The sequence below is a fragment of the Geosmithia morbida genome (assembly GCF_012550715.1).
Source record: "Geosmithia morbida isolate 1262 chromosome Unknown scaffold_26, whole genome shotgun sequence".
NCBI classification, from domain to species: domain Eukaryota; kingdom Fungi; phylum Ascomycota; class Sordariomycetes; order Hypocreales; family Bionectriaceae; genus Geosmithia; species Geosmithia morbida.
The window spans coordinates 309,050-333,019 of record NW_023336213.1 but is presented as its reverse complement, the minus strand read 5'-3'; the positions used below and the strand labels follow the sequence as shown (position 1 = coordinate 333,019).

Sequence of the window (23,970 nt, the reverse complement as noted above, 5' to 3'; positions counted from 1 at the left end):
AAATTTTTAATTTAGCGCCACCCGGGCCACTCGACTACATAAATAATACTATACATATATCAGTACTGTAGTGCTGGTGGCCCGTAGCGTATCGATAGTAATGATACTAACAGTGGTAAAGAAGGGCTTAGTGGTGGACCGCGGTAGCAGTAGCAGTAGTGGCAGCAGTAGTGGTAGTAGTAGTAATCCCCCGTAATCCATAATAAGAGATATCCAGCATTTCACCCGCGAGAAAGAGAGAGGGAAAGAAAAACATCGCCAAATCCAACTCTCAACTTTCCCAGGCCAGGATCGGCGCCTCCGAGTCAATGTAGAGGCTAGTCAGGGCCTCACGGCCCGGTGGCATCGCAGTATTACCACCTGCCATTCAAAATAGACAGGCCAAGGCCAGGATACGTACGACGACGAGGGTGTTTTCGTGTTTTCCGCCAACGGGGCCGGTCGATGACACATTTTTTCCACATTTTTTCAAACTTCTTACAGAGTGAATACAGTAATGGCAGTAACGCCCCGTCACTCTGCGTGGAAAAACCCCTCTCAACTCTGTTTCTATATTATCATCATTACCTCTTCCCTTCTCTTCTCTTTCTTCTCCTTCTTCTCCTTCTTCTCCTTCTCCTTCTTTTTTTAAAAAAAAAAAAAATTCTAATTCCATCATCTCTTGCCAAGTCCGAAGTCGCCTTGATCTATTATTGCCTCTCCTCTCTCTCTCTCTTCTTCCTATTTACAGCTCAGGCAATATATAATAATACATTACTGCTCGCAACTTGGTCAACCTATCAGCACACACACACGGACACGCACACATAGAATAGAGAGACAGAGGCAGCTCTCCCTCCGTCCTCTCTCCCTCTTCCATCACCGACATAACAACGTAACAAGCAGTCCCCCGATAAGTCTCGGGCCGATGGGCTACGATGACAAGAACGTCGCCCTCGACAAGACGGGCGACGTCGAGACAGGCTCCCACTCTGGCCTCGAGCGCACCCTCAGCAGTCGTCACCTGCAATTCATCGCCATAGGCGGCACCATCGGCACCGGGCTGTTCCTGGGCACGGGCACGGCCCTGAGCAAGGCCGGCCCGGTCTCGCTCCTGATCGCCTTCATCTTCGTCGGCTCCGTCGTCTTTTCCGTCATGGTCGCCCTGGGCGAGATGGCGGCCTACATACCGGTGCCGGGCGCCTTCACGGCCTACGCCACGCGCTTCGTCGACCCGACCACCGGCTTCGCCATGGGCTGGATCTACTGGTTCAGCTGGTCGCTCACGTTCGCGCTCGAGCTGTCGGCGGCCGGCATCATCATACAGTACTGGGACGAGTCGCTCAGCATCGGCATCTGGATCGCCGTCTTCTGGGTCGTCTTCACCGCCCTCAACTTCCTGCCGGTCAAGTGGTTCGGCGAGGTGGAGATGTACCTGTCCCTGATCAAGGTGGTGACCATTGTCGGCTTCATCATCTTCAGCATATGCGTCAACGCCGGCGTCGGCCGCCAGGGCTACATCGGCTTCCACAACTGGGCCCACCCCGGCGCCTTCGCCGAGTACATGGCCGAGGGCGCCGGCGGCAAGTTCGCCGGCTTCTGGGCCGTCCTCGTCACCGCCGCCTTCAGCTACCAGGGCACCGAGCTCGTCGGCATCGGCGCCGGCGAGACGGCGGACCCGCGCAGGGCCATCCCCTCGGCCATCCGCGGCGCCTTCTGGGGCATCTTCAGCCTCTTCACCGCCACCGTCTTCTTCCTCGGCCTCAACATCCCCTACGACGACGCCGCCCTCCAGAACGACACCCAGGACGCCTCGGCCTCTCCCCTCGTCATCGTCGCCAACATCGCCGGCGTCGAGGTGCTGCCGTCGATCCTCAACGCCGTCCTGCTCACCGCCGTCCTCACCGCCGCCAACTCGAATGTGTACTCGAGCAGCCGCATCCTCGTCTCCCTCGCCAACTCCGGCCACGCCCCCCGGATCCTCACCCGCACCAACCGGATCGGCACCCCCATCTACTCCGTCGGCCTCTGCTCGCTCGTCGGCTTCCTTGGCTTCCTCAACCTGTCGTCCGACGGGACCGTCGCCTTCAACTGGCTCCTCAACATCGTCTCCATCGCCGGCCTCATCTCCTGGTCCCTCATCAACCTGTGCCACCTGCGCTTCATGCGCGTCCTCGAGCAGCGCGGCATCCCCCGCAGCACCCTACCCTACGTCGCCCCCCTGCAGCCCTACCTCTCCTACTTTGGCCTCTTCTTCAACGTCCTCATCGTCATCACAAACGGCTTCGCCGTCTTCATGGACTGGAACACGACCGACTTCTTCACCGCCTACATCAGCGTCATCCTCTTCGTCGTCCTCTTTGTCGGTCACAAGATCATCTTTAGAACCAAGTCTATCCCTCTGGCCGAGGTCGACATTGACTCAGGTCGCTCAGAGTACTAGACCATGAGATGCATCTTCTTTTCTTTTCTTGTTCTTCGCACCCAGCTACTGGCTTCCTTCTTCTTGTTCTTGCGCTTTTCATGTTACCATCTCTTATTGGCTGGTTGGGTTCCTTGATTTTTTTTTTTTGGGGGGGGGGGGGGGTTTACTTTTTAGCATTAGCGATCTCAAGTGATGCAATCACGGGGAGTTTGGCAATGTTTGGCATCTATATAAATAAATATATATATATATATAAATCATCAACACTTGTTCAATTTTTACCAATTCTCACACTCTGAATAATTCTTGCCCCCTCCCCCTTCCCTCTAAGCATGTTATTGGCGCGTTGTAATATTATATATATACCACGAGATCGATCCCTGGGATGATAATGCTCATACACGACCAATTGCCTACTTCGTATCACATATACGTAATACTCATACCTCCCGCCCCCCTGCAGCTTTCACATGTCAAAAGAGACAAGTTTCAATGCTGCTGCATGCTTTTGTTGAGGTCTCTAATGCTTGGCGCTGAGGCTAGTTCTACATTGGGTAAAGTGGCCATTTTTGCATTTGAGATTAATCGAAGCTTTCCGGGACTCGAAGACCAACATTTATCTCTCTCTCCGTTTTCGTGTCTTGCCACCAAAAGGAGGGGTTCATGGGTACTTGTAGATGTTCCATCTCCCTCCTTCTTCTCCATCACCCGCGGTAATCGCAGAATTTGCAAGGGAGGGGGGCCTCTCTCGTCTATTACTATGTATGTAGCCTGTCAACAATAGCCAATGGCAGTGTCCCTGATAATGACGTGATGGACGAGAGCCAATGTCAGGACATGGACAAACATAAACTTGCAGCTGTGACCCCCCCTCTCTCTCTCTCAAAAAAAAAAAAAGAGAAAAAGAGACCTACCACCTTAAAGCCGTGAGGGTTGCCTGTGTGTGTGGGGGTTTCCCAAAATACTTCGACAAGGCGGTTGTCCTCCGCCCCCCCTTCCCTACATTCAGATGTTTAAACCCCTTAGATTCTTCTCGTGGTCCTTCACGGTTGGTTGAGTTCGCGAGGATCTTCATGCTCAGCAACGGGTCCCTTTTCCGCACCGGGTCTAGTCCTCCCACCATGAACCGCGGCAGAGATGGAGCGCATACGGGCATGATTGGTACATTCCGGGACCCCGATGATGCCGCCGCCGCAACGCAGCCAAGCGGTCGATTGCTTCAAATCGGGTCATCGGCCAGGGCGAGCGAGCGAGCGAGCAAGCGAGCGACGGAGGGGAGTGAGCGACAAACCTAGAACAACCTGGTCTCAACAGTGCCAGCCTGCATCGGTCCGTCGGAGCCAGAGGTAACCTGGTGACGTCTTGCATCGCCACTTGTCTTCGCTGGAGCTTTTTTGCTTTCGTCCCTGAGTGGATTGACGGATTTCTCGTACGTACGAGTATCCTTGCATCCATACTCTCCCGATGACTGTGCCATCATCACCGTGGGGAACAGAGTGGATATGGCTGTTGGCCTGCGGGATTGAGAAAGAGAGGAAGTTCCCCCACATCACCTTACATACGCCCTCCCCCTCCCCCTCCCCCTCCCCCCATATGGCGCCCCATATGGCGGGGCTCGTGGCTGAATGCTGCTCAATCGTTCAATCTTATTATCGTTGTGTTGCGTGGCACTAGAGAGTAGAGAGAGAGAGGAGGAAGAGATAACCGGTACAGACTGTACTGAGTACTTGCATAGTATAAAATGATGATAGAGCCCAACCCCAACCGCCACCCTTGAACTGCCCCCCTCGTCTCGTGCCCTGTTTCCATACTGGGCTTACTGTTTCTGTCTAATTCTACGGCAGGCACCGCGCACCCTCTGCACCTGCCCTACCAGACCTTGTAAAATCTACTTGAACTCTTCGCTCGACATCTCTCTTTCTTTCCTCTTTTCTTCTTCTTTTTTCTTCTTTCCTTTTCCTATTTCTATTCATCTCTGTCATAGATCTTGCATCTACCTCTCATAAGAGAGACACTCATCTTTTTTCTTCTACTTTAATTGCCGTCGCCGTTTTTACTGTCGTCCTATCACACCATCACCTTAAGTCGCTCAGCAGAGACAGGCTCACCGCCATCATGGCCATCATAGATGTCAACAAAGATCTGGCTGCTCAGTTTGAGCAGCAGGCCCAGGCCACCCCTTCTGCCATCGCGCTCGAGGATGAGAGACGGACCTTGACATATGCAGAGCTCGACAGTGAGACGTGGCGTCTTGCTGACCTGCTGCGTCGCCACGGTGTCGGTCGCGACGACCTGGTGGGCGTTCTCATGGGACGCAGCGCGGATTATGTCGTGGCCTGCCTCGCTGCTCTGCGTGCTGGAGGTGCATTCTTGGTTCTGGAGCTGGCCTATCCCTCTGCTCTCCTCCGCGACGTCATAGATGATGCCAAGCCCGCCGTCGTCGTCACGCAAAAGGCCCATGCAAACCACATCAAGGCCGATGTGCCTCTCATCATCATCGACGACGAGGCTCAGAAGGCCGCCACCGAGAGACGCCTGCAGCGCGAGGAGGCGGCCGTCAGTCGCCCCCCCCTCCCCAGCGAGGACGATCTCGAGAGGCTGGCATTCGTGTCGTACTCCTCCGGCACCACAGGACAACCCAAGGGCATCGCCAATTCCCACAAGGCTGCCGTCCTCTCCTACAATGCCAGATTCGCCATCAGCGATCTCCATCCCGGTGACCGTGTAGCCTGCAATGTCTTCTTCGTCTGGGAGATGCTGAGGCCCTTGCTTCGTGGAGCCACCGTCGTCGCCGTCCCCGACAGTGCTAGCTATGACCCCATTGCTCTCGTGGATCTGCTCGGTGAAAAATCAATCACCGACACCTTGATGACCCCTACGCTGTTGACCACTGTTCTCTCGCGCCATCCCGACCTTGGATCTAAGTTGCCTAGCCTCAATAGCCTCTGGCTCAATGGCGAGGTCGTCACCACCGACCTCTGTCGCCGTGCCTTCTCTGCCCTTCCGGAAACTCGCATCTTCAATGTTTACAGTGCCAGTGAGACGCATGAAGTTGCTGCAGGTGATCTGCGCGCCTTTGTAGACTCCAGCGACCGGGTCTGCCCCGTCGGCCCCCCCATGGATCCCGACCACGTATACATCCTCGACGAGGCCGGCAACCGTGTCGAGAACGGTGTCAGCGGCGAGCTCTACGTCGGCGGCGATTTCCTGGCCAGGGGGTATCTGAACCTACCCGAGACGACGGAAAAGGCCTTCCAGATGGACCCATTCACCAAGAGGAGAAACGCGCGCATGTACAGGACCGGTGACCTTGCTCGCCTCCTGCCGTCTGGGCTTCTCGAGATCACCGGCAGGGTAGGTGGGATGATCAAGACCAGAGGCTACACCGTTCAGCCAGCCGCTGTCGAGTCGGCCATTGTGAAGCATCTTGCTGTCCGGGACTGTGCCATCGTCGCCCACGGCGAGGGGCTGGGTCGGCAGCTCGTTGCTTACATCGTCCCAGACACCGCCGATATCCGTGGCCGCACTGTCCTCATGGTTGACGAGGCTGGCTATAGCCCTGTGGCGCGCCGTGCTCTCTCGGATCATCTCGCCCACTACATGATTCCTCCGCTGTGGGTTGAGCTTGACGAGCTTCCTACCCACGGCGTCTCGGGGAAGATTGACCTCAAGGCTCTGCCTCCTCCACCGTCCCCCCGCTCTCCCAGGGCCAACGGAAATGGGAAGCTGGAAAACAATACCAAGATCAAGATGGAGACTGTCGTCAGGAGCTGGGCTGCCGCCCTCAACATCCCCCACACCACAATCACCCCCAAACACGACTTCTTCGATCTCGGCGGACACTCGCTGATCCTCGCCGATCTTGCCAACCGCTACTCCCAGGCCTTTGGCTTCCCGGTGCCCTTGGCTCCCCTGGCTGGCACCCCCACTCTCGAGGGACACCTCGAGGCTATCAGGGCCGCCCGCGACGGGCACACGGCAGCCGTCCAGGCCGATCTTCCGGCCGTGCTCGAGAAGGACTGCGTGCTTCCGGCTGAGATCCAGCCCGCTGATGCCACTTTCCGCAAACTGGGCGAGGCCGACACGGTTCTCCTCACCGGCTCCACCGGCTACCTTGGTGCCTTCCTGCTCAAGTCGCTCATCGAGAACACCTCGGCGCACATTCTCTGCCTTGTGCGCTTCACCGAGCCGACGGAGGATTGCCGCCCGGCTGGTATGGCGCGGATCCGCAAGAACCTGATTGATCTCGGGCTTTGGGACGACAGCATCCTCGACCGCGTCGAGATTGTTGCCGGTAACCTCGCCCGCAAGAGGCTTGGTCTGTCACCGGAGTCGTTTGACGAGCTGGCTGAGCGCGCTCAGGTCATCATCCATGCCGCCGCCACCGTCAACCTTGTATACCCCTACGCCGCCCTGCGCCGCCCCAACGTTGGGGGCACCCGGGAGATCCTCCGCCTGGCCTCGCGTAAGGGTGCTACCGTCCACCACGTGTCGACTAACGGTGTGCTGCCTGCCTCGACCGAGGGCTGGGACGAGAACTCCATGCTGGACATTGCCGATGTCCCGCACCGTCTGCTCGACGGATACGGCCAGACCAAGTGGGTGGCGGAAAAGCTGGTCCTGGAAGCCGGACGGAGAGGTCTGCCCGTCCGCGTGTACCGTCCGGGAACCATCAGCGGACACAGCGTGACCGGCGCGACCAACACGTACGACTTGCTCAACGCCCTTATCGTCGAGTCGCTCCACCTTGGCGTCGCGCCCAGCGTCGACGGCTGGTTCACCGAGATGACGCCCGTCGATTTTGTGTGCCAGGGCATCACCACGCTGTGCAACCACCGGGACGGCTCTGGCGGCGTCGTCTACCACCTCGGTGACCCCGCTCCGCTGAGTGCCGACGCCCTTTTCGACGCCCTAGGCGAGCTCGGATACCCGACCAGACGAGTTCCCTGGGACGAGTGGGTCGAGACTTGGCGTGAGAGAAGAGGCTCTGGCATCGGAGGCGACGAGCCCTTTACGGTAGACATTCTCAAGGGTGGTATGCCGACTGCCGAAGGTCTCAAGTCCGTCATCGTCCTCAAGGATACGGCCACCCAGGCCGCCCTGGATCTTCACGGTGTCGAGCGGATCAATATTGATAGGAAGCTTCTCGAGGTATACACGAGGCACTTTTACTCCCGTGGCTGGCTTCCGAGGCCACCTACCAAGCAGACTGTCGACTGCACGGCCAAGCCGCCTGTCAGCAAGGGCCGCCTCGCCGGTCGCGTGGCGGTCATCACCGGAGCATCATCCGGTATCGGCGCCGCAGTAGCTGCCGGCCTCTGCCGAGAGGGTGCGCATGTCGCCATTGGAGCGCGACGCCTGGACGCCCTCGAAGGCGTACGCGCCAAGCTGTCGGCCTACCCCGGCAAGGTTCTCGTGCACCGGACGGACGTGACGGACAGGGAGCAAGTGCACTCGCTGGTCAAGGCCGCCTCGGAGCAGCTCGGCCCGGTCGACATACTCGTCAGCTGCGCCGGCGTCATGTACTTTACCATGATGGCCAACTGCTACACCGAAGAGTGGGAGCGCACCGTCGACGTCAACTGCAAAGGTCTCCTGCACTGTCTGTCGGCCTCTGTCCCGGGTATGCTCGCGCGCGGGGGCGGCCACATCGTCGCCATCTCGTCAGACGCCGGACGCAAGGTGTTCCCGGGCTTGGGCGTGTACTCTGCGAGCAAGTTCTTCGTCGAGGCGACGCTGCAGAGCTTGCGTCTCGAGACGGCGGGGACCGGCATGCGGGTGACGGCGGTGCAGCCGGGCAACACGCAGACGGATCTGCTCAGCATGTCGTCTGATGCCGAGGCTGTCAAGAAGTATGGCGAGGCGTCGGGGGCGCAGATTCTGTCACCCGAGGACGTGGCGTCGGCCATTGTGTATGCCGTGTGCCAGCCTGCTCACGTGTCGGTGAATGAGGTGCTGATTGAACCGCGGGATGAACCTATTTGATGTGACTGTTTTGGTCTGTGTCTTGTCAGATATTTCCTTGTGCTTTGGTTGTCGAGATGTATTGTCTTGCGTTGCTAGCTGCTTTCCTCTCCTGTCCTGGTCACGACATGTGTTGACACCGATGTGGTGTCATAGTAAGGAGAAATACTTTCTGGCTGGTTGTGTGTCCCACTTTAGGGGGCATCGTGAATATGTGTGAAGTGTTTTTGATGCTGTCGTAAGATGATGCGCGCGTGATGTCTGTCTCCTCCGACCCATATTTTCTATTCTATGCTCCTTTCCGAGTGAAGATGCTGTGATATATTCCCTCCCCCTCTTCGTTATCGAACATGTTATTTACTCGTGACATGATAATATTGTGTGTTAGAGTTAAAGAGAGTTGTTAATATGTGTAAATGGTTAAGAGTGGGGATAAGCCTGGACTCTTGAGCTCGGCCAGACCCGAAAAAGCCGAAAAAGAGGCAAGGGTAACTCACCCCTGCCCCCGCCACACTGCGACGTCTGGGATGTCAGGCGAGCAGCCGAGCAGGGCAGCGATGGTGTGGAGGACTCGTAATGATGTAGCGTAATACCTGTATCCGTTCGTGAGCAGCATTATTAGCAGATGAATGCAGAGTATGCAGAGAAGAATCGTGGTGGTTTCCGAATGATTACACGTGTTTCTTCTCTACGTCTCCATCCAAGGCTGAAAGCGTTTCATGTTATCCCCCCCCCTTGCTTGGCATTGAGTTGGAAGAGAAGAGAAGAGAGGAGGAGACGTATCGGGGACCCATTTGGTCGGGAACATGGCCGACGCCGAATGCTTGGCTGGAACCTGTTCCTGTCTCGGCTATATTAGAGTGTAGTACGAGTACACGTACGAACGACTATACACGGGAATTGACGTGTAACAAAGTCCAAGGTTGGACGGCATAGTAATATTATGCTGTACTACTGCATACATGTAACAGCGGATACTTGTAGACACTCTTGATGGCAAAAAGTCGAAACAGTAAACAGGCGGTAATGAACGGGACGAGGGCAGAAGAGGCCCCACGAGTGTTTGAAGTCTCATGTAAGTCGGGCCAAGAAGTTTAGGATCGAGGGACCAATCTTCCGTGTAAGCCGAGGAGCCGAGCCAAGCAAATGTCAAGAGTCCAGGAATGATATAAAACCATCGAGACTTGCCGCTTTGCACCTCTTCTCTTCTTCTTCTCTATCCCATTCTTCAAAGCATCTTCAGTTCGTCTTCTCTCTCTCTCTTCTTTCGCTTCTCAGCCTTGACGGTCCCTAGGCCTGGTGCCACATTCTTTTATCTTCTCTTCTACTTCATTCATTTCACACACACGCACCGCACGTAAACAGACCGAGCAACAAACAAAACAAAAAAAAAACCCACTCGTTGAACGATAACAGAACCGATACAATGGCTCGCTTCACCACCACCATCGTCTCCGCCGCTCTGGCCGCCCTGGTCTCGGCCCACGGTTCCATCACGGACCCGCCCGCCCGTCAGGCCGGCTCCGCCTACGAGGCCGCCTGCGGTCAGCAGCCCTTCAACCAGCAGAGCGCGGACAAGAACGGCAACATCCAGGGCATCGAGCAGGTCGTCGGCGACGACTTCAACGCGGCCGAGTGCAACCTCTGGCTCTGCAAGGGCTTCCAGTTCGACGACAACACGGACAACGTGCAGACCTTCACGGCCGGCGAGACCGTCCCCATCACCGTCGGCATCACCGCCCCGCACACGGGCGTGGCCAACGTGTCGGTGGTCCAGACGTCGACCAACTCCGTCATCGGCAGCCCCCTCATCAGCTTCACAAACTACGCCTCCAACGCCGGCATGGACGCCAACAACACCAACTTTGACGTCACCATCCCCACCGACCTGGGCAGCCAGTGCGCCACCGCCGGCGACTGCGTCCTCCAGTGGTTCTGGGACGCCGCGGACATCAACCAGACCTACGAGTCCTGCGTCGACTTTGTCGTCAGCGGCTCCGGCTCCGGCACCGGCTCCGGCTCCGCCTCTTCTGCTGCTGCCTCCGTCGCCTCTTCTGCTGCTGCCTCCGTCGCCCCTGCTTCCGCCGTCCCCGCCGCCGTCACCACCACCCCCGCTGCTACGCCCACGACTTTCGCTACAGTCACCAGGTCCACCACCGCTGCCGCTGCCGAAGCTACTGACGACTGTGACGACGAGGACGTCGACGAAGAGGACGCCACTACTACCACCACTGCCGCCGCCGCCGCCGAGCCTACCGATGAATGCGATGATGGGGAGGAGGAGGACCAGACTGAGCTCGACGATGACTGCGAGTAATGTAAATCCGGGACTTTTCCCCTTTTTGTTTTTGAAAGAGAGATGGGAACAATCTTTCCACTTTATACTTTCCTTTTCTTCCTACCAGACAATGAAAAAGTAAGGAAAACATGGCCATATCGTGTGTATTCTTCTTCTTGTTTTTATTTTTTGTTCTACATTTTCATTCAAGCGTAAATAGCATATGAATGTACCTTTCTTCCCCAGCCCACCCTCCCAATCTCAGTCCCATTTCCTACGCTCAACATAGTCCGTACATGTAGGTCATGATCGTTTTGAACCCTCAACCATTTGACGGGAATTATCAATACCCATATTACGGATATACACAGTAGTATCATATCCCACATCTCAGAGAACTTGAATTGAACCCTCCCCCCCCCCACTCCAGAATCTGAACCCGGTGGAGCTCTTTCGGTTCCGACCGACGACCCCTGGTCACAGTTCACCAATGATTGTACTTCATCTGTTCCCTTCTCCGTCGCAGGTTGGAACCCCGTCCCCCTTCGTGTTGGCAAAACCAAACTACTCGAGCAAAAACGCTGGCCCCTGAATTATCCGCCCATGCCCCTGCAATACTGCATGTACCCGCAATGTACTCGCTCGTACGACACTACGAGTAATATCTTACCCCTTGGGCGGCCTAGATCCCGACCCTGGCCGGAACGTTTTATAAACATGACACGCTCGGAGACTTGATTATACGACGTGGCAGTCAGCAATACGCGTCGCCGATGAAGAGGATGCGATCCTGTACCGTCAAAATGTCCTGCATTGATCTAGAGTAGAGGGAACCATATTCAACATTTTACAACTCTCGCCTGAAAGTTGTTGACGCTTCTAGCCAAGACTGAGCCCACAAAGATGAGATACATAGGAAGAAAGAGAAAGAAAATTCATAAGAAAAAAAAAAAAAGTGTGTGGATATCACCAAATGCCGGCATAGCCGGAACATTAGATAACCCGGTCCCGTCAGGGGCAGCACCGGCCACATCAACGCCAGATTCGTAGCATCGCGATAGTCACAAGAAGAAGAAGAGGACAACCCGGATCGATGTCACATAGCATACCTGCCCCTTTGACGAAGAGGCAGTCGTGCACGTGATAGACCGGATATCAATAGATTCACCGCTGGTACCAACAAAAAGAAAAGAAAAGGAAGGAAAACGAAAAAGATTAGAAGTCATCCATCGCACATCATGACTAGCAAGATAAAGGCAGGACAGACGGAAATTCCGAAAAATTCCGAAAAAAAAAGAAGAAAGAAAGAAAAAGAAAGAAAGTCCAATCACCGTCTCGATACAAACACTCCCTCAGCTCCTCCTCCTTGAACACTCGCCTCCTGCGACGTGAGCAGAAAGTCAAAGCCGAGCTTCTTGATGTGTCCGATCCACTTCAGCCCAGGCATCATTTCTGAGCCGACCGTGCGAGGACGCTCTGCCTTGATCGTAGACCGCAGCTCCTCAATGTCAACTACCGTGGGGTTCTCGATGTGCTTGAAGTTGACCCCCACCCGGCCGTTCTCGGCAGAGTCGAGGATCGAGTCGAGGATCCAGCTCGACGCCTGCTGGGCCGGCATCATGTCCATGCGGCCATCCCAGCCAGTCAGGTCGGGGGCGATGCCGCTGACGTCGACCGGGCGCACAAATTCATCCAGGACAAACTGCGAGGTAGCGACCCTGGAAACCTGGGCGGGGAGGAAGCGGTAGATCGTCTGGAAGGCTTGATATCGAATCCCAGCTCCTCGTTGCCGAGGACGTCTCTCCACACAGACTTGAGCTGCAGCATCGTCTCAGTCAACTCCTCGTCACCGACAGCTCCCCGAGCACCAGCCTGGGTGCGACGAGGCAGGGCAATTTCCTTGAGAGCCCGGCGGTCAGTCTTGGAGTGGTTGGTCAGGGGCATCTTCTCGATCGCGATGGCCATGACGGGAACCATGTACTGCGGGATCTGGAGACGGCTCAGCAGACCGTCGAGGTAAGCCTCAGCCTCGGCAGCCGTGTCGGGTTCGTGACCGGCTGTGAACGCAACATGGGCAACAAGGAAGTCCGGGTCACCCCGGCGCAGGGACACGACGGCCTCCTTGACGACCCCCTCAGAGGTAGCGACAATGTTGCTCTCGATGTCGCTCAGCTCGATGCGGAGACCGCGAATCCTGACCTGGGTGCCGCCGGCAATACGGTTGTGGAAGACCATCGAGCCGTCATCCTGGAGGTGGCAGATGTCACCGGTGCGGTACATGCGGGTCCACCCATTGGCCACATCGTCGGCAGTGGCAAACGGGTTGGCGACGAAGAGCTTGCCAGTCAGCTCTCTGTTCTTGAGGTAGCCCAGGGACACGCCGGCGCCGCCAATGCAGAGCTCGCCTGGCATCCCCGCAGGCAGAGGCTGGAGCTTGTCGTCCACAATGTAGGCATGGTAGTTGGAAAGCGACAGGCCACAAGGAAAGCGGCCGTCAGCCATTGCCTCACGGTCGTGGTAGTCGAGCTCCAGCTTGGTGGACGAGATGGATACCTCGGTCAGGCCGTAAGAGTTGTGCAGACGAAGCTGGGGGAGATTCAAGTCGGCAAAGGCGTTGGTCAGGGCGCTTGTCATAGGCTCGCCACCACCGAATGCGGCTCGCCAGCTGGTCGCGTGCTTCAGGTGATCGATCCCGTACTGCAGCCAGAGTGAGTACTCGGCCGGGGTGGCCTTCGTGTAAGTAATCCCCTCCTCCCTGATAATCCTGGCAATCTCTTCGGGCTCACCACGCTTGCTCCAGGGGACGACATAGACGATGCCGCCATTGCTCAGTCCCGTGTAGATCTGATCGCACGAATGGTTAAAGGTGAAGGCGCTCTGCTGCAGCGTCCGCTCGGCACCAAGCTTCCACATGTTGGTGTAACCCTCGATCTCGTTGCGCAGGCCGGCATGGGTCACCACGATGCCCTTGGGCGTGCCCGTAGACCCGCTGGTGTACAGTATAGCAGCAGGTTCGTCGGCCTTGGAGACATTGCCAACGGGCTTGGATACCTCGGCACCCACAGTCGAGACATCGATGATGCTCGCGTTGGGGACGTTGAGCTGCTCAACATCGTCCCGGGTCGTGGTGTCGACGAGAACAGCAGCCGGCTCGCAATCAGATTCCACAACGGCAAGTCTCGGGAGCGGATTGCGCAGATCAAAGGTACATAGACCGCCCCGAGACGCACAATGGCCAGCATGGAGCAGATCCAGTCAGCAGAGGCAGTCTGGAACACGGGAACACAATGCCCAGCACTGACGCCCGAACTTTGCAAGGCTTCAGCAATCGCCTCGGTACGGTCGATGAGCTCCGCGTACGTCAGATGATTCCCGAGATCATCCTTGGCAGCCGGCCTGTCCTTGCTGTCTCGGGCCACGCCGTCGATGCGGCTAGGAAGAGTGGCGCTCCAGGCTGATACCAGCCTGGGGCCGCGGCCAATCTCAGTTCCCCGTTACAGCTGCTGCTTACTGAAGAGTGGCATCTTGTCGAGGGTGAGAGAGACGTCGCTGGAGAGTATGTCGAGCAAATGGACATATGTCTCAAGAAGCAGGTTGGCAGCAGTCATATCATACAATCCCGTCTGGACGCGGAACTTGATAAGGGAGTCGGTGGCATTATCCGTCACATCCAGGGTGATGTCGTAGGCAGTTCGACCGGGGTGGAGCTCCTGGAACTCAAACCGAGCATCGGCCCAGGGGAACTTCTCTTGGGCACCCTGACGGTAGTCGAAGAACGCCTGGAAGAATGGGCTGTAGTCTGGTGACCGAGTCACGTTGAGCTCCTTGAGAAGGATGTCAAAGGGCAGCCTCGAGTTGCCAAGGGCCCCGTAAGTTGTCCTGCGGGCCTCAGAAATGGCGTCGGAGAAGCGCTGGCTATCCTGGCGGCGAAATCGGAGAGTTAGCAGGTTGAGGAAAAACCCAATGCTGTTGGCGACATTGCCCTCGTTCCGATTGGCATCGGCAATACCAATGGTCAGATCGCTGGTTTCGGTGAAGCTGAACAGCATAGTCTTGAATGTGGCCAGGTAGAAGTGGAAGGGTGTCGACTTTTGAGACTTGGACATGGTCTTGATACGTGCCACCACATCGGGCTCGATCCTCTCCATGACCTGGTGGACACCAAAGTTCTTCATTGCAAGTCGCGAGGTCGTTCGTGCCATGGGGAGGAGTGGGAGGACAGGCGGCTCCTGATCATCGGGGAAGATGGTCCTCCAGTACTTGAGCTGGTCATCGAGTTCGCCGCTCTCAAGGGCCCGACGCTGGGCGCGGGAGTAGTTGAGGAACTGGCGAGGGGCAGGTCCAAGAGACTGGCCCTTGTAGGCTTTCTCGAGGTCATGAACGAAGACCTGGAAGCTGACGCCGTCCATGGTGATGTGATGGTAGTTGAAAAGGAGATAATGATCCGTGGGAGAAAGGGAAACGAGAACGAGCCGGATAAGTTCGCCGTCTTCCAGAGTGGAGACGTGCTTCTGCAGCTTGCGATACTCGACAACCTCATCCACCGACGAGGCCTTCTTGAGCTCGAGACGGACGGGGGAGCTGCTCATGACCTTTTGGTAAGCTTGGTCGGCTCTCGTCTCGTGCTCAACAAAGGCTGTTCGAAGGGTCTCGTGCCTGATCGTAACCTGGCGGACTGCTTTCTCCAAGTCACCGATTCGGAGGCTGCCGGTGACCTTGTAGTAGAAGGACACGTTGGAAGTGGTGGGGTCATCAAGAAGTAGCCTCAGGAACCAGAACCTGGACTGACCAAATGACATCAGCTCAGGCTTCAAAAACCTCCTCACCGGACGCTCTGCGGCTGGTCGTTGCGGGGGCGGAGACGACATACTGGCCGTCTTGGATGCGACTCCATCGGGTGAGCCCGACCTCGAGGTGGGCTCCGTGGCCGGCGTGGAAGCCCCCTTGGAGTCTGTGCTTATCGGAGACCTCGACCTGGGAGTGGAAGCCAAGGCACTTTTGGAGATTGGGGGGGACTTCTTAGCTTTGGCAGGCGTGGTGGCAGCTACCTTGGGAGCCACCTTGCTTGCGTCTCTAGTCCCGATGAGTGAGAGAAGTTCTTGTCCAGGGCGCGTTGACAGAGCTCGGCAACAGTCGCACCGCCCACAATCTTGAGGACCGGGACATCGGCCTGAAGCTCCTTGAGGAACCACGAACGGACCTCGACGGCAACAAGGGAGTCAACACCAAGCTCCACGAGAGAAGTCTCGGGGTTGATCTCTTGTCCCGAGATCTGCAGCATGATCTTGAGCTTGGTGGCGAAGCATTCTGTACGCAGAGTTGATCAGCTTTATTGGAATGATTTGACGGAATAAAAGTGAATGTCTGAAAACGATATTTACCTTGCAAAAGATCGAGGGCTTGGTCTTTGTCAGCTGCGCAAGCTAGCTGCTCGGATACGGGAAGAGAATTCTTCTTGCTGGCATTCCCATCATCCGACTTCGAACCGTTGGCCTCGATGATACAGTGTGAGAAGATGGCGTTGTCAAACCATGGCCCAGACTCCTCATCATCACTGATAGTGCGGATACAAGTGGTGACAACGGCAAATGGGACGATGGACTCATTGCGATCTTCAGGCCTGGGGTAGCCGGCGCGGATAGTCTCGGCAAACATCTGGCGAAACTCGGTCTCGGAGATGGCCATTAGACCGAAGCGGGTGAGCTGGTCCATGACAGCCTGCCCAGCTGTCTCGACGTATCCGATACCAGCCACTCGGCCGATATCGAAAGCAGAGGCAGCGAGGCCACGGCGACGCCTCTGACGGGCGAGGGTATTGAGGTATCCATTGGCGGCAGCGTAGTTGGACTGACCAGAATTTCCAATGACGCAAGCTGAAGACGAGAACAAGATGAAGAAGTCAAGGTCGTCGTCATGAAATATCTCATCGAGGTGGCGAGACCCATCAATCTTGGGGCCGAGAACCTTTCGGAAGATATCGGCTGACATCTTGGAGAACAAGCAGTCGTGGAGAACCATGGCCCCGTTGGCGACGCCAGAAATGGGCGGGCATGTAGCCTTGACCTCATCAACCACCTTCTCGACCGCGTTTTTGTCTGTCACGTCGAGAGAGAATACCTTGACGTCGGAGCCCGAGTCCTTGAATGATGCGAGCCACTTGGCATCGATCTTGGGGTTGCGGCTTGTGAGGCACACGCAGCCGGCTCCGTTAGCCACCATCCACTCACACAGAGACTGGCCGATCTGTCCGGTCAGTCCAACCAAGAGATAGGTCTTGTCCTTTGAGAATAGACGGTCTGACTCCAGAGGCCTGACCTCAACCTTGACATCTCCATTGAACATCCAGCTGACAGCGCTGTTGGCATTTATGACAGCGTTGTTGATATTTGCGAGCTGGATGACGAGAGATTCGACATCATCGGCAGTAGTCGCGGACGAAGCATGATGTAGAAGACCACAGAGAGATTTCTCGTCGGTATATCGAGAGAGAGACGATTGTCTGCGGTAAATTTCCGAAGAATCGATCCTCTGGCAGGTCAAAGGCAAGATGCTGGAAATGCTGACGCTGAGTTCGTTGTTCAGGATAGTCAAATCCAGGAAGTGGCTTGGCTTGAAAGGCAGCACAGATTTCCCCACAATGTGTCTGGGAGTGCGTGCGCTCAGCTTGATCCAGGACGCGGGTGCGTCGGCAGAAGAGGACGCGTCACAGCTGAAAGTCACCCGGATAGACTTCTCAGCGGCTTGACGGGATACAGCACCAGCAAACAGGCGGTCGTTTCCCGAGGCGTGGATCAGAACACTGCTCCCAGGCGACACCTTTCGAAGCAGGGCCGAAGCGAGGAGCTCAGCGACCGTCGAAACGAGCTGGGACTGCAGAGAGAGGGAAGCATCCGTGGCGGTACTAGCAACGGGAACGATTTCGCGCGAATTGGCGTCCGAGAGCGTCACAGTCGACTTGCCGCCCTCCTTTCCTATGCCGACAAAGAGGAAGCTATCGACGGCAACATTGATGGCATGCACAGACGAGAGGTCTACCTTGACAACACCTTCGGTGCTGTTTTTGACCCTAGATGTGGGAATGGACTGCTCAATGAGGGCGAGGGACCCGGAGTCTGAGGCAGATAAGAACATGTCGGACTCGGCGGTTGCCGAAGTGGTAATGACGCGACGGGCCGAGTTGAGCCTGGAATTCTGGCCGACATTGTCAACCAGGCGAGGAATCTTGAGCAGACCACGCTCCAGATAGGTCTCGGGCTCCTTGGACCAGATGATTTTGTCGTTTTCGTTGCGGTAGCCCGTCCCACCGCCCCACTCCATAAGAGCACACTGGCGCAGGAGGTGCTCGACTATGGACTTGGATACATTGTCATCAAGGTCCGAGACGTCGAGGTGGTTCATGTTGATGTGGCCCGTCTCGTGGTGAATCGAACGGCTAAAGGTGATACTGGCCATGTGGTACGGTTCTTCGGTCTGAGCCCTGTGCGTCACCCACAGAATGTTCTTTGCAAGCTCGTAGACGCGGTTGAGACCTTCAATCGTATCTGACGTCACATCTTGGAAGATCGGGGTGTCAATGTCGACAAGGTTGATGAAGGTGCTCATGGGTGCCAACGAGGCAGCCTCGTCCTCGGTAGGCAAACCATCAAGGGTGATGATTTCACCTGAAAATCGCTCCAGTATCTCCGTGATCTCCTCGGCAATACGGGATCCCTCGAGGCTCGTGCCTCCAAGAATAACAACACTCTCCAGAAAGACGGTGGTGGATGAGGAGGACTTGGACTTGCGGGTTAAGGGCTTGCGCAGAAAGTCGACGCGCTCGTCCACAGCTTGTGACGCGATGATGGAGAATGGCCAAGCGAGCGTGTCAATCTCAGGCGTTATGGCGTCGACACCACCGAACCCGGCCTTGCGGAGGCAGCTGTGCCACTGGCTGGGGGTCATTGTCGGAGCATACTTGCGACCGTCGTCCACACCAAGCCACCAGCCTGCCAGGCCACCCATGATGTTGCTGAAGCGCACGGGGCCATTGCTGGTCAGCTCTAAGAGCATCAGGTAACCACCGGGCTTCAAGAGTTGGCGTGTGTGCTCTAGCGTCTTCTGCATCGAAGACGTGGCATGCAAGACATTGGAAGCAATAACGATATCATAAGCGCCCGTCTGGTATCCCTGGGTGGAGGGGCTCTTTTCAACATCTAGGGTCTTGAAAGTCATCTTGTCGCTGTACTCCTTGAAGATCTCTGTCGCCTTCTCGAAGAAACCGACCGAGATATCGGTGTACGTGTACGACGACATCTTGTGGCCGATAGAATTCAGCACGGCAGCGGTGGCACCGCCTGTTCCGGCACCAATCTCAAGAATCTTAGCATGAGGGTAGCGGTGGACCAACTGCTTCATCATACGCGCCAGGAAGGTGTTGTAGGTTGCGAACCCAAGACCCTTCTTATAGAAGTCATTGAGCAGGTTGTTGGGAAGCATGTGCTCGAGAATGGTCGTCTCACCCCGTACAGCAGCTGGGATATTCTCACCCACAGCACGGAGGAGATTGATGTCGACATCGTTGGGGAACTCGCTGGTAAGAGAATTGATATCCTCAGGGGTATCGCCCATCCACTGCTTCTTGATGGTCGGGTGGCGGCCCCGTGTCACAAGGTCGAGCACGTAGTTCATGTAGTCTCGCAGAGCAGAGTAGTGAGGCTGGCCATCGGCCCAATCCTCATCAGCGATCTCGGCCTTCCACTTGCGAAGATAGTAGAGGGAGACACGCTCGCAGAGAGCAGCGATGGCGGCCTCGGAAGCTGTGGGACAAGTGCCTTGAACCACGGACGCACCATCTGGCGAGGCAACATCCAGCTTCGTCCACGAGAACAGACGGCGGTCGTCGGCAGCCGTGGCGGGAGCAAAGGGCTTGATCTCCAAGTCCTCGACCTGAACCATGGCCAAGGAGCCATCTTCATTGAACAAGTCGATACTTGCGGAGAACTCTCTAGTATCGGAGAGAACCGAGCAGACGGGAATCTTGGTCTGGGACAGGGGAAGTGTGCCGCAGACCTCGGGGTTCAGACGGATGCTGCGGATAGCTGTCGGCACATGCAGGGACCACAGACGCTCATCGCCAGGGGCGGAAAAGGCCAGCATGGACGCCTGAAAAGCAACGTCCAGCCAAGTGGGGTGCACCAGGTAGACAGTCGAGTCAGAATCCTGATACGGGTACGTATCAACCATGACGGAGGACTGGTTCAGTCGGCGTTTGAGAGACGACATGCCTCGGAACGTCTGGTAGTAGCCGTAGCCGAGCCTGGAGAGCGAGGCGTAGAACCTGTCGGTATCGACGGCCACCATGTTGGAGTCGGGGAGGCGAGTGGAGGACAGAGTATCAAGATGCGGCTCTCCGACAGAGATTCTGATGTTTCCACTGGCCGTAAGCTCCATCTCCTGCTCAGCACCGGAAACAGGGCAAGAGTAGAGAGCAAAGTCAGCAGTTGTATCTTTGCCGACAGTAGTGATTCCGGTCAAGGTAACGAGAATCTCGACGCCAGTGTTGGTGTCATCCTCGAAAGTGATGGCGCGGGGAATGGAGAGGTTGTGAAGCTCCAGAACTTCTACAGCAGAATCACCGGCGACTGACCTGGCTGCCTCGATAGCAACGGCACAGTACCCGGCAGCAGGAAAGACGGTCTGGCCCTGGAGCTGGTGGCCCTCCATCCAGGGGATCTCAGACGCCTTGAGGACGTTTTGCCAGCGCACCTCACGATCGGTCGAGTCGGGGCACCGGACACCAAGGAGCTCATGGAAGGGCTGGGGGCGTCCACGGATCTTGCGAGACCGTCGAGACTCGAGCCAGTGAGCCCTGGCGTGGTTCCACTTGTAAGAAGGTAGACCGACGACAAGCTTGGGATCCGAGGTGGTTCCAGAAACAAGCCTCTCGTAAGAGGAGAAGTCGACGCCCTGTGAGCCAAACAGGTTCCAGACAAAGCCCAGGGCATCCGAGAAGGAATGAACACCGCTCTTCCCGCGGCTGAGAATGCCAGTGTACGGCAGAGGGGTGCTGCGAACCTCACCAATGTTTTGCGCAGCGGGTCCCTTCAAGGCGGGATGAGGACCGACCTCGATAGCATAGGCGATCTGGTCATCGGCCTGCATGGCATTCTTGATGGCGTCGGAGAAGAGAACGGCGTTCTGCATATTATCCTGCCAGTAGGTACCCTGGAGAGCCTCGCTGGATTCGACAGGCCTGGCATCCGCAGTGACGCTGGAGAACCACGAGCACGACGGGTTGGGGTTCGATTTGACGGTGACACCACATGCCTTGAGGGCGGCAACGTAGGGATCACCGCAGGGGAGCATGTGGTGAGAGTGGTAGGCCGTGTCAACCTTCAAGACCCTGGAGAACTTCTTCTCCTCGTCAAATACCTTCTTGGCGTGCAAGATGGCATCAATATCGCCGGACAATGTCACGCTGGCTGATGAGTTGTGGGCAGCGATGGCCAGGCGGCCCTTGAAAGCTCTGAGGCGGAGAAGGTCTTGGGCGTCCTCCCATGTCGTTCCAACCGCCATCATGGAGCCCTTCCGGTTGGTAGCTGCATTTCCAGCAAGCTCGGCGTACACTCCGCGGTAATAGGCGATGCGCAGGGCGTCCTTGTCGGAAAGGAGACCTGCAGCGTATGCAGCGCCGATCTCACCGGAAGAGTGGCCGACAACAGAAGAGAAGCTGATGCCAGACGATAGAAGGAGATCAACGAGTACTATCTGGATGGCTGTGCATAGGGGCTGCGACAGAGCCGCCTCGGCAATCCGAGAGGTGTCTGCTCCTGCGAGCATCTCCTTCTCCAGACTCCACCCAGGACGGTCTGCTTCGGGGAGGGAGTTCAGGAAGCCCTCGAGCTCCCGAACACGCGTGGCAACGAAGCGAGATGACCTGATGAGGTCAGCTCCCATAGCAGGCCACTGAGCACCTTGTCCAGTGAAGACACCCAGGACACGTGGGGCATCCGTGATCTTGGTGTTGGACCGGATGCCAACGGCAGTACCTGGGGTCTTGGTAAGAGGAGCGAGTTTTTCGTCAATCTTGGTCTTGAGCTCCTCAATCGTCGCCGCAGAGATGGAAAGCTTGAACGACAGCTGACTCCTACGAGACTGCAGGGTCCAGGCCAGGTCGGCCGGGTGTATGTCGGGAGCCTCTCCGAGATAGTCAGAGTAAGCCTGCAACTGGGCAACCAGTGATGCCTCGGAGGCGGCAGAGAAGACAAAGGGGGTAAACGGAGCCCTCGACGGCGTTTCCTGCACTTCAACTTCTGGGCGGTACTCCTCGAGAATGGCGTGGGCATTGCTACCGCCGAAGCCAAAGCTGTTGACACTCACACGACGGGGAACACCCTCGGGCAGCTTAGGCCAGGGCTGGAGAGTGGTGGGCACCTTGACACCCTCGTAGAAGGGCTTGATTGCGGGGTTGAGATTGTTGAACAGCAGGTTGGGCGGGATGAATCCTTGCTGGATGATTCCAGACCCTTTCAGGAGGCCTGCAAGACCGGCGGCACCCTCGGTGTGACCGATGACAGTCTTGACAGAGCCGACGTAGAGGGGAGCATCCTCATCAGCAAACTTGCCAAGACACTCGTGGATGGCAGCAGCCTCCTTGGGGTCACCAGCCTTGGTGCCGGTGCCGTGGGCTTCAAAGAACTGGGGACGATCATCGGGATTGTTGGCCGGGTCCAGCCCCGCTCTTCGGTAGGTCTGGCTGATGAGCATGGCCTGGGCCTCAGTGTTGGGGACAGTAATACCATTGGAGAATCCGTCCTGATTGGCACCAGTCTCACGGATTACGCACTCGATGTGGTCACCGTCGGCAATGGCATCGCTCAGACGCTTCAGCACGATGGCGGCAACACCCTCACCACGGGCGTAGCCATCAGCCTCGGAGTCCCACATGCGAGAGCGACCAGTTGGGGATAACATCTTCATCTTGCTCTCGAAGATGAAGACCTCTGTGATGAAACGATAGATGTTAATCAAGTGCATACGTCTAACTAAAAATGCAGGAGATGGAAAGCTTACCAGGTCCGAGGATGACCTGAGTTCCACATGCTACAGCGACACGAGACTCTCCAGTACGCAGAGCCTGAACACCTTGGTGGACGGCAATGAGACTGGAAGAGCAAGCCGTGTCGATGGTCATGGAAGGGCCATGCCAGTCAAAGAAGTACGAGACACGGTTGGAGATGATGGCACGGTTGGTACCAGTGGCGAAGTAGGTGGGTATCGTGCTGAGGTCCCTCAGAAGGGCATCATTGTAGTCAACGCCCATGGTGCCAACATAGACCGCAGTATCGGATCCACGGAGGGCCTTGAGGGTGTGGCCACCAGCCTCCATGGCCTCGTAGACGGTCTCGAGGAGAAGACGCTGCTGGGGATCAATGGAATCGGCCTCATTGGGGCTGATGTTGAAGAAGGCAGCATCAAAAGCCTTGAGGTCGGCATCGTTCATGAGGTATGAGTGACGGACATTGGTGGTACCGTGGTGATTACCATCCGCATGGTAGAACCCAGTGGTGTTGAACCTCTCAGGAGGAATCTCGCAGACGACATCTCGCGGCTCGCGGATCAGGCTCCAAAGCTTGGAAGGGGAGGTGGAATCACCCGGGAAGCGGCAGCCGCTGCCGACAATAGCAATAGGCTCAGGTTGACGGGCCATTGTGAATCAGGTAAGGATTGTTTTGTATGTATGGGCAGAATTAAGCCTGTTCTCGCGCAGGTGTCGAAGCTTTGATCAGGGATATCCAGGTAAGACTCAGCCTACCAAAAACATTTGTCGTTGAATGACTCAATGTTCTACACTTTGTTGAACTATCGATAGTTTTATGTGAATAAGTAGAAGATGGTGAGAATGTATAGTGAAGGAAAGTCGAAGGCTGATGGAAGCTGAACGATTTCTCTGAGCTAGAGGATAGGGCACGATATTTAGGGACCGGTTTCCAATACCTTACGCTCTACATGCGAGACATTCGGTCTGGTCTATGCATTGTATGTACAGGCCGAACGATGATGAGGATATCTGAATTGAAGAACTCCGAAGTCAGCACCGAACTATACGTAGATACCAATGTGAGGAGAAATGGCCATCACGAGAATGGGTACTGTCGTATATAGCCTATATTTCCATGGTGATGGATCTTTGCGCCGGCTATCACACTGCACGCTGCACATGTAAGCTGCCTAATGATGATACCACTGCACGTGGAGGAGACGTCTCCCAGACGCTGCTAATAAGCCACGAGGAAGGGAAGTTCACCCATTAACACGCCGATCACCGGACGTGGGGGCGGAACCG

General features: G+C 56.4%; 4 protein-coding genes across 4 annotated transcripts; 3 read left to right on the top strand and 1 right to left on the bottom strand.

Annotated features, from left to right (window-relative positions):
* Nucleotides 1-907: 907 nt before the first annotated feature.
* Nucleotides 908-2,422, top strand: GMORB2_4871 (uncharacterized protein; the record flags this gene model as incomplete). Its single annotated transcript, XM_035466845.1, has 1 exon — nucleotides 908-2,422. The coding sequence occupies one exon, from the start codon at nucleotides 908-910 to the stop codon at nucleotides 2,420-2,422; it is 1,515 nt and encodes a 504-aa protein (XP_035318004.1).
* Nucleotides 2,423-4,519: 2,097 nt separating this feature from the next.
* Nucleotides 4,520-8,389, top strand: GMORB2_4870 (Acyl-CoA synthetase (AMP-forming)/AMP-acid ligase II; the record flags this gene model as incomplete). The annotated part of the gene is made up of 1 exon (XM_035466844.1): nucleotides 4,520-8,389. One exon carries the CDS (start codon nucleotides 4,520-4,522, stop codon nucleotides 8,387-8,389), a length of 3,870 nt encoding a protein of 1,289 aa, XP_035318003.1.
* Nucleotides 8,390-9,794: 1,405 nt separating this feature from the next.
* On the top strand, nucleotides 9,795-10,685 carry GMORB2_4869 (Chitin binding domain; the record flags this gene model as incomplete). Its single annotated transcript, XM_035466843.1, has 1 exon — nucleotides 9,795-10,685. One exon carries the CDS (start codon nucleotides 9,795-9,797, stop codon nucleotides 10,683-10,685), a length of 891 nt encoding a protein of 296 aa, XP_035318002.1.
* Nucleotides 10,686-11,973: 1,288 nt separating this feature from the next.
* On the bottom strand, nucleotides 11,974-23,334 carry GMORB2_4868 (uncharacterized protein; the record flags this gene model as incomplete). The annotated part of the gene is made up of 8 exons (XM_035466842.1): nucleotides 11,974-12,399; nucleotides 12,456-13,796; nucleotides 13,856-14,111; nucleotides 14,262-15,620; nucleotides 15,707-15,953; nucleotides 16,028-17,039; nucleotides 17,211-22,627; nucleotides 22,698-23,334. 8 exons carry the CDS (start codon nucleotides 23,332-23,334, stop codon nucleotides 11,974-11,976), a joined length of 10,695 nt encoding a protein of 3,564 aa, XP_035318001.1.
* Between the last annotated feature and the right edge of the window lie 636 nt (nucleotides 23,335-23,970).